Below are 10,210 nucleotides of genomic sequence, written 5' to 3' on the forward strand. Positions count from 1 at the left end.
TATATTAATCGCCTAGTGCAGCGTTTCTCAAACTGTGGGTCGCGAACCACTTATGACGACTGACGCACATATACGCACACAACGTAGAGATAGGTAACGAGTTAGATAACTGAGATAACTAAAAATAAACCGAATGTACAATTTCACATTGGGAATTATAATAATAAAATTGTGAAATGAAATCAGTTGTCATTTTATCAACGTCTACGGTGAAACACGGACCACGTTAAATTATGTACGTACTGTATTTAGTATATTTAATATATTGTTTTATTGTTTATACTGTTATGGACATCAGAAATTTTTTTAAAAAACCCAAACTGTGTGATTCTCTTAGTGAAGCCTCTACTGGCTCTAATTCAATTGAAATAAATAATACAGTCAATATAGAGTCGTCGGAATCGTGTGTAGTTGAAAGTGCTTCGGTTACCGTGAATACAAAAAATAACGACGGTCATGTCATCTTAACCAATGAAAAAGATATTGGAAATTATTTGAATGTCGAAAATATTAACGATTGTTTAAAACATGAACTTTTACGTAATCCTTGGGTACCGAATACTACTTATGACTTTAAGAGTGATTTAAAATTAGGAAGAACTCGAGCATTTAGACATCAATGGTTGCACGAAAACGGTTCATGGTTGACATATTCAGCTCTTGAGGGTGTGAAAGGAGCTTTTTGTAGAATATGTGTGTTGTTCAAGCCATCAATTCATAGAGGCGTACAAGGTGGATTTATAGTAAAACCGTTTACCAAGTATAAGGATTTTCATGCATCTTCTAAAATACACTTGTCTTCAAATTGGCACACTGAATCAATGTCAAGAGCGAAAGATTTTATGGATGTTATGAAAGGTAAAAAAATTAGTGTTATTGAACAAGTAAATTCTGGATTGCATAAAGAAATAGAAACTAACAGGCTAAAATTAAAACCTATTATATCAACTATTTTGTTTTGTGGAACTCACGACCTTCCCTTACGAGGAAAAAAATCAGATTCTGGTGTTTTTTACGATCTTTTGAATTTTCGTATTGAATCTGGCGATGGTTAGGTTAGATATTGAAAGATCATTTTTTAACTAACGTGGGAAATGCTAAATATTCGTCCCATAGAACTCAAAATGAATTAATCACATTATGTGGAAAGATATTAAAAGAAGAAATAGTGTGCGAAGCTAATGCCGCGAATGCGTTTTCCATTATTTCTGACGAATCGGCAGATATTTCTGGTGTTGAGCAGCTAACAATTGTAATTAGATTTTTAGACAAGCAGTCAAGTCCTATAAAGATTCGAGAAGAATTCCTTGGCTTTTTACCATTAGATAAATTAGACGCAGAATCAGTTGCTACTAAAATTTTATCATTTATGGAAGACAGTGGCCTTAATTTAAGTAAACTTTATGGACAAGGTTATGATGGTTGTGCTACAATGGCTGGCAAAGTAGGCGGCGTTGCTAAATTAATTCGTAACCGATATAATAAAGCTTTATATTTCCATTGTGCTAGTCACCGATTAAATTTAGTAATTAACGATCTAAACAAAATTATGATTATTCGTAATACTATTGGCACAATAAAAGAAATTATAAAATTTTATCGCGAAAGTACACTTCGAAGAAATCTTATACCCAATATACCACTTTTTTGCGAAACACGCTGGTCTTCAAAGTATAAGAGTATCAGGTTGTTTTCTGCAAATTTTATTGCCATAATTCAAAGCCTTCAATCTCTGTCTGTTAATGGTATTAAAAATTCGAATACAAGACAACGTGCACTTAATCTATACTCCTCAATCTCGAATTTTACATTTATAATTAGTATGAAAATAATTGCTAAATACAGCGCTATCTTAGAACCGGTTACAAATATTTTACAAGGTGTATCAATGGAGCTTTATAAAGTTCGGGAACATGTGGAGGAATTGTTAAAAATGTTAGAAGACAATAGAACAAATGCAAATGAAATTTTTGATTTATTATTTACTGACGCCAAATCTATAGCAGATGACTTTGAATTCACTATAACTTGTCCCAGAATAACTGGAAAACAATCACACAGAAACAATTATTCTTACGAATCTCCCATAGACTATTATCGAGTGTCAATTTTTCTACCTTATCTAGATTCAATAATTCAGTGTATTAAAGAAAGATTTGAAAAAAGTAATAGTGTTGCTTTTTCATTACAACATCTTCATCCAGCATTATTTATAAAAATGAAAAAACAAGAGTACACTGAAAGCGTAGCAAATATTTATAAATTTTATAAAATTGAAAATCTGTTAGCTAAAAGTGAAAGTTGGTATAGTTTATGGCAAAAAAAAGACTGCCGAAGTATGGACATAATAGATTTACTAGAACATAGTAATATATTTTTCCCTAGCATTACAATTGCATTAGAAATTTTTCTATCTTTGCCAGCTACAAGTTGTACAGCTGAAAGGTCATTTAGCACTTTACGAAGAGTTAAAACTTGGCTTCGGTCTACGACGTGTGAAGAACGATTAAATGGTCTATGTATGTTAAGTGTTCATCGTGAAAGAATTAATATAAGAAAAGAAAAATTCATTGAACAATTGATAATAAGGTTTGCAATAGAACAACCACGAAGACTTCAGTTTTTATTTAATAACGAATAAATTTTGTTTTACATTTTACATTTTACAAGGAATAAACTTTTTTTAATATATTTTTTAGTGTGATTTCATTATGCCCCTCCCTGATAAATTTTCTGCGGGCGCCCATGTCCTAGAATCTTATCAAGAATGTAAAATCATGGATAACGAGAAAATTTGGATGTGTTAATTTTAATCTAACACAGATGTTATCCGAGCATGGCTGTTTCTCTGACTACTTTAAAGTATCAAATAGTAACCATTGTCATGATTTTAACGCTTCAATTTATGGGGTCGAAAATTCACTATTCCTATGTGATATGTATTAGAACTTAGAAGTTAAAAAGAATAGTTAGTTATGTATATTGCAGTGTCGTGGTAAATGGAACGACGTCATGAATTGCTAAGAAGACAATATTGGTCTACATTGCACTAGAAGAAAATGAAGTGTCGAACTATCTTATTTAGATCTTGTCAAAGCCTCCGATACCGTAAACCATGATAAACTTTTATATAAAATGCATGAAATAGGTAAAAATAAATAACGTGTATCCCTAATGAACAAGTAATAAAATATGGTGTACCACAAGGTATAACACTATTGCCAGTTCTATTCAATATTCAATTAAACCACATTAAATTATTAAATCTAAAAAGCCACATAATATGTTACGCTGATATGATACTGTCTTGATCTGTATAGATAATACCTGGAATAATGTGCTAAGATATTTTGGATGATTTAAAATTTATTGTTAACTGGCTATGTAATAATAATTTATCCCTTAAATTCTAAAAATCAGCTATCTTACTACACATTTATCTAAACACGCATTACTACAAATAAAAGATATGAAAATTCATGAATATAAATGTAAAATAACAAATTTATGTTACTGTAAAACAATTATCATAGTTAAAAACTCAGACATAAAATAGAAAATATAAATAAATTTTATGACTAACAAATTAAAAAAAATTATATACATAATAAAACAATTCAGAGAGATATTACCAATGAAGGCAATTAGAAACATATACTTATTTAACATTATTTGTATTATTAATTACATATAATATAATAGGGTGGGAAAGGGCAGATGATAATTTTCTATTAAAGCTTCAAAAATGCCAAAACGCAATTATTAAGGTTGTGAGTAAAAAAATTGGAGATATCCAACGAAAAAACTATTTCAACGTTCTTAATATAAACAACTCATATAAATCATTATCACATACTTAAAAAAACAAAACCAATTATCTCCCGTTAACCATGAAATTAATACTAGACACGCAGCTTATAACTTTTCTTTAGACTGGCCAAATAAAAACGGATGCCGTAAAGTATACCATTTCTTGGGGATTCAGATATACAACTTAATGCCTATTCATAAAGCTAATATGCTTTTACCTGATTCAAAAAAACATATTATTCATTGGCTCCAACATGAATATACTGCGAGTAAAATTTAAAATGTTATATTTTAGATATATATTATTTTATTAAAAATACTATACTAAGAAAACCCTGGGGCTCCATATGAGTTTTCTCAGTGAGGCTCAGTAAACTCTCTGATTTTAAATGAAAATAAAAAAATAAATAAATTATATATTCCTATAATAATCAGATAAAATAATTATACTTTTGCTTAAATTTAAATATTAAATAGAGCATTTTTTTATGCTAAAATTTTTAACTATATAATAGTATATTCAATGAACGTTACCATTTGTTACAGTTTGTTTTCTGGCATTTTCGTTCACCAACTCCTTTATATGAAAAATACAAAATGTATACATCATTATTAAGAACAATAAATTACTATATAATATTAAGAATACACATATTTTTCAAATATCTATACACAGTAAACTAGGTATATATTATAATATATTTATATTCAATAAATATATTAATATCAAGCTATTAAAATCGAATAATTCAATGATAGAATAATAAAATTAAGTACGAACCTCTCTTACTGGGCTATAGTAGAATACCATGCATCCGTTTTTGTCTTGCTTTTGCATAATCCATTTGTATACTCTACCTTCAAATGTAAATTTTTCTGCTAATAATGGCATTATGACGAATGTAGAATAATTATAAACTTTATAAACAAGATAAATAAGCTTGAGAATATGTATCAAATAAACTTGACAATAATTAATAATCAAACAATAGCTTGAGAATAATCAAGAATTAAATAAACTTGGTAACACTTTGAAAGACAATATGAAATATCAAAATACTGTATAGCTCATACACGTAAGGGCTGTCCTGAAGAACTGGTTGTTTTTTAACATTTAAGTCAACACAGAAATATTCCTGTTTATATTGAGTTGCTATGCGATTTATATTTTTTATTTGAGCCATGGACTTAATGAGTAATTGAGCTTAATGAAATAAAAAAATAACTAAATGGACTATTTTAATCATGAGTTTTTTTTTTTTAAATTTGAATAATTTGATTATACAAGTCATGTCAGGAATCGATGGATAGCAAAATATTAAACTAATTTTAAGAATGTTAGGTATATCATACAGGGTAATTAGTGATAAATAGTCTATATTTTAAAAACTAACATTATTTTTAAAATATTTTTTTTAAAACATTACATTATTACATTATTTTTCTATTTTTGGCGAGCTGGCAATATTTAATTAAATAAATAAATAATTGAAAACATATTATTGCTATCGTCAACAAAGATATAAAAGGCTTGTGAAATAACTGTTTGCATTTAGTATCGTTTCAGAAAGTACACCGCACGGTTTACTCCTTGTAATGTAAACTTATTGTACCTACATATCGCCTATGCACAAGAATAGTAACACAACACAAATGCATGTTTTTTCAGGAGAACAATTAGAAAATTTGAAAAAAACATTTTTTTTTAAATTTGTTGGCCTATTTTTAGAAAAAAAATGTATGGATTTTTGAGAAACTATTTTAATGTTGGGCATACAATTAAAGTTGTGATTTGTATCTCTTTTATCCATAGTGTTATTATATTTAAAAATTATTATGACTTATGTCATTTTTCATGAAAATATACACAACATTTTTTTGGTAAGGAAAATAGAAAAATAAATTTAAAAAGTACTTATTTAATACTATGAAACTTTATTAATTTATGTACAAAATATTTTAGGTTACTTAAGAACTTTAAATAGAATTTAACAATACTTAGGTAATAAAAAATAACATAAAATTTAGTAATTATCTTTTATAGTTCATAATAATATTATAATAACAAAATAAAATGTAATATTAATTATCAGTCTTGATTATAGTTCCTTATTATCACAATTTGTTTCTTTACAAATATAACTTAGTAATTATATCACCATCACAGTGTTTTAATTATAGATTATTATAAAAAGTAGAGTAGTATCTAGGAATTAAATTTTTTTCTAATAGAGTAAGTAATCCTTTTTTCTTTTTTTCATTTATTGGTAATTTCAAATCATATAATGGATTGTCCATCTTCATTATTTTCATTACTTCTTGTTGTTGTTCTTTTAGTATCAGTTTCTGAAAAATCATCTTCACTAAAGGAAGTTTTGTAAAACATTTTATTAGGATACAACTTTTCTAATTTAACTATGCGTATTTCTCCAATTTTCACTGTTTGATTTCTAAAAACTAGTTTGTTTCCAAACTTTTTATATCAAAAAAGTCTTCATGAGTTAACTCAACCACCTGATAAGGTTTTCCAGTTGTTTTTGATGTTCAAATTAGAGTGAAATATTGATCTGGGGTATAAATTGGTCCTCTTTTCAAAGTACGACTAGCAGTTTTTTTAATTACTGAATGAATAGAATCGCCTTCTTTCTGGGTATGCCCTTTGATCAAATATTTATGAGTTATACTGTTAATAAATCCTAATTTTTTAATTACATAACGATACAATAATATCATGAATTGATTTTTCTGTTGGCCACAGCAATTGTCTGAATAAAATACTACATCAATAGGTTTTTTTACAGCAATAGCTTTTGATTCCAATTCTTATAGATACTTAAAAACACAAGTACCAATTTCATTGACTCCCCTTTGTCCCTCTCCTTCATACCAAACATAACATTTTACAACATTGGTATCTCTTAAGTTACAAATAATAAAATTATAAACAGATAATTTAGACAAGTAATAAAATCCAGAAGCTTCTTCTCTAGGACAAGGAAGTACAGTTTGTAAGTCATATACTACTACAAATAAACTGTTTTCCAAATTGTTTTTATCATTTTTTTTTTCTTGCCTTGAAAGATCTTTCTCCATAATGTGACTTTCATATTTTTCTTTTAAAATTTCTTTTTTATTATCATCACTGTTGGTAAATGTAACACAATCTTCACATTGATCTTTTTTTTGACGAAAAAATGAAATTTTATACTCAGTATTAAACATTTTACTATACATTAGATAATTTGCGAAAGACATGTTATTTTTTTTACAATCACCTACATAGTCCCTGTGAAGTTGGGCTACAGTTTTTGCACCATCAATATATTCTCTAGTAGAAACTTGGTGACAATAGTGACTTTCAATTCGAGGTATTGTTTCTATGTGTTCTTTTACTGATTTTTTTATGTTTTCATCAACGTGGAAATGATGCCCATGATTACCTCGAAAGTCAACTGAAATCATTCCTCCTGTAGTTTTACTACTCACTGTTCTGATATATTTAATGTGGATTTAAAAAATTGTTTACATAGGTACTCTAATTTTATTATTTATAACAGTAAAATAAAATGCATGGTTATTTTCTCGTTTGCTACCCTCTCTTATATGTATATCTGTATTTAGGAACAATAGTATCCATGCATCGTAATATTCGTAATATAAATTCATGCTGTTGTTGTAAGTCACCTAATGCCCAATAATTAGTAAAAATGTTTAACCTTTGATCTTCACTAATTTTTGTTGAACACTGAAGTTTACATTTATTATTACATGATGGTCCTATTTTTTTCTCAGGTATCACTATGTCACTACTATGTAGAGCATGACTTGTATTCTTGACCAGTGTTTCTGAGACGTTTGGCAATTGCTTTTTTCCATATTGTTGGATTAGCTAATCTCTTTTTACCTTTAGTAGTTGTAACTGGTGCATTTTGAACATTACCTTCAATTTTTTAGTGAGTTGATTGACTTGAAGAACTACTACTCGAATTTGTACTTGCCAATGAACTATTAAAATTTGGGTCTTTACCAGAATCATCAAATAAGCCTGATGAACTTTGTGAAGATGACTCTTTAATTAAATTAAAACAAAATAATTATTACAGTAAATTAATGCGTGCTTTTTGATTTTTGATTACCTTGTTCAGAATTATCTATATACTCAGGTGCACATTGTGAACTATCAACTATATTACCAACTTGAGTAAGCTCTTCTTTATCTAAAATAAAAATAAAATTATATTACCAATCTTACATTCAGATTTATCAAAATTATAATCAACTAGGTATTTACCATGTTCATAATTATCTATAATATAGTCTGGTGCACATTGTGAACTATTAACTATATTACTAATTTGAGTAGGCTCTTTTTTGTTTAAAATAAAATAAAATTATAATACCAATCTACATTCAGATTTCTCAAAATGTTAATTAACTTTACCTCAAAATCATGTTCTGCAGTCTTAAGTGCACATTGTGAATTATCAATTATATTATTAACTAGTGTTGCTCTTTATCTATAATTTGAGTTTGATTTTCTAGAGTTTAAGACTTTTATTCTACTGTTTTGATCAATTTGTGTCTCAGAATAATATGAACTCTATAATAAATTAAAATATTCAAAATAATTGTTGGGCAATCATTTAATCAGTTGTTTCATTTTCAGTATGTATCAATTCCCAAGTACTTTGTCCTTGTGTTAAACTTGAGTTAGTAATAGATTTTTTCCTAAGTAATGTTATTGTAATGATATGCTCACATATATTGTTATTATATAAAATTCAATTAAATAAATTAACGGTCAGTTGTCGCACGCAGATTAAACCCTACAAATCCTTTTGCCACTGACGAGAAAACGCTTATATTATATGATCACAAGGGTGACACGCGGGTTGTGACAATATCTCAGCGTGAACCAATTTCGTTAGCAGCAGGCGGGCCATGGTACAATAAGCTCTCTGTCGTATGAAGAAAGACATTCTTCGAAAACGCTGAGTCCTTATTTTATGATGGCATGGCCTGCGACTCTGGCAGCTCGACCAGGCTCTTCTCCCAGTGCTGACACCAGCCAAGCCGAGTGCGAGCACCAGCCAAGTCACGAGTGCATGAAGGCACCGGCCAAACTATCGAGTGCATGAGCACCGACAAAGTACGAAGTGCGGGCGCACCAGACAAACGAGCAGAACTTTTCCCAAAACCATACGACATACAAGACTGCGAGCGACAGCGGACTTCTTTCTAATTCAAATCGGTGTTGTTTTCTTGTTTAAACATATAAGTTTCGCCCAAATCGTGTAACGTGTCGCCTTATACCTTTCTCCGAGGAACTTATTAGTATTCACTGCGGCAATCAGGTAAGGTGCATATCTAAATACTAATTGTTAGTACAGGTGTAATTGCTATCTAATTTGTGTAATGGTGTATTTGATCATTCTTGAATCTGATATAGAACCCTCGAAGAGCAGGAGGAAGGTAATAACACGAACAAGTATACCAATATTTATTAATACCGGACTTACATACAAGGCTTGTATCCCTTATCAGTCCGTACATCGTCTGCCACTCTCATCTGCACCATTTTAATATTTTATATTTATGATTAGCTTCCACCTATATTGTGTTATTACAAAGTGGCGCCCAACATAAGTTCAAGTTTAATATTTTCAAAATAAACTGAAATTGATCAAGTATACTACAGATAATAGACAATTAACCTGTACATCGTATTATTAATTAACACTTATAAGATAGATGCTAAAAATAAATAAATAAATAAATTAATTAATTAAAAATTAAAAATTAAAATTAATAAATAAAAAAAATACTAAAAATTTATATATATTTTAAAGTTATATAAAAATAAAAACGGGATTATAAATATTCAGGAGAATTTTTATTTTTTCCACGTGAACAAATATACTAAAATGTATATATATTTTAAAAGTTATAAAAATAAAAACAGGTTTATAAAAATATTCGGAGATTTTTATTTAACACGTAAAAACTAGATATTAAATCTTAAAAAGATTTATGCCTAAAACAAATAAAAATATACTAAAGAATTTATATATATTATTTTGAAGTTATATTAAAATAAAGACGGGTTTATAAAATATTCAGGAGAATTTTATTTTTCCACGATGAACAAATATATAAAAATTTATATATATATTTTAGTTATATTAAAATAAGACGGGATTATAAAAATATTCAGAATTTTATTTTACATAATTAAAACTAAATCAAAGTCTTATATATATATAAAAACAATTTTAAGAAAATTCAAAATAATTTGTAAATCAGATTATTAATAGAATTTCTAAAGATTTATATATATTTAAAAACAAAAACAAGAACAATTTAGTGTGAAATAAAATATTTTATTAACAATGCGTAACCT

General features: G+C 28.0%; 1 protein-coding gene across 1 annotated transcript; it reads left to right on the forward strand.

Moving 5' to 3' along the window:
• Positions 1 to 287: 287 nt before the first annotated feature.
• LOC112592316 (zinc finger MYM-type protein 1-like) lies at positions 288 to 2,641 on the forward strand. The gene is made up of 2 exons (XM_025336334.1): positions 288 to 1,007; positions 1,061 to 2,641. Exons 1-2 carry the CDS (start codon positions 288 to 290, stop codon positions 2,639 to 2,641), a joined length of 2,301 nt encoding a protein of 766 aa, XP_025192119.1.
• Positions 2,642 to 10,210: the final 7,569 nt, after the last annotated feature.

This window comes from Melanaphis sacchari, unplaced genomic scaffold (genome assembly GCF_002803265.2).
Source record: "Melanaphis sacchari strain LSU unplaced genomic scaffold, SCAv2.0 Contig168_pilon_pilon, whole genome shotgun sequence".
Taxonomy (NCBI): domain Eukaryota; kingdom Metazoa; phylum Arthropoda; class Insecta; order Hemiptera; family Aphididae; genus Melanaphis; species Melanaphis sacchari.

Excerpts from the sequence above, each read along its gene's own strand:
- LOC112592316 (XM_025336334.1), top strand. The coding sequence starts at position 288 with ATGGACATCAGAAATTTTTTTAAAAAACCCAAACTGTGTGATTCTCTT. Across the intron at positions 1,008-1,060 it reads GAAAAAAATCAGATTCTGGT|ATATTGAAAGATCATTTTTT; the intron begins GTTTTTTACGAT and ends TGGTTAGGTTAG.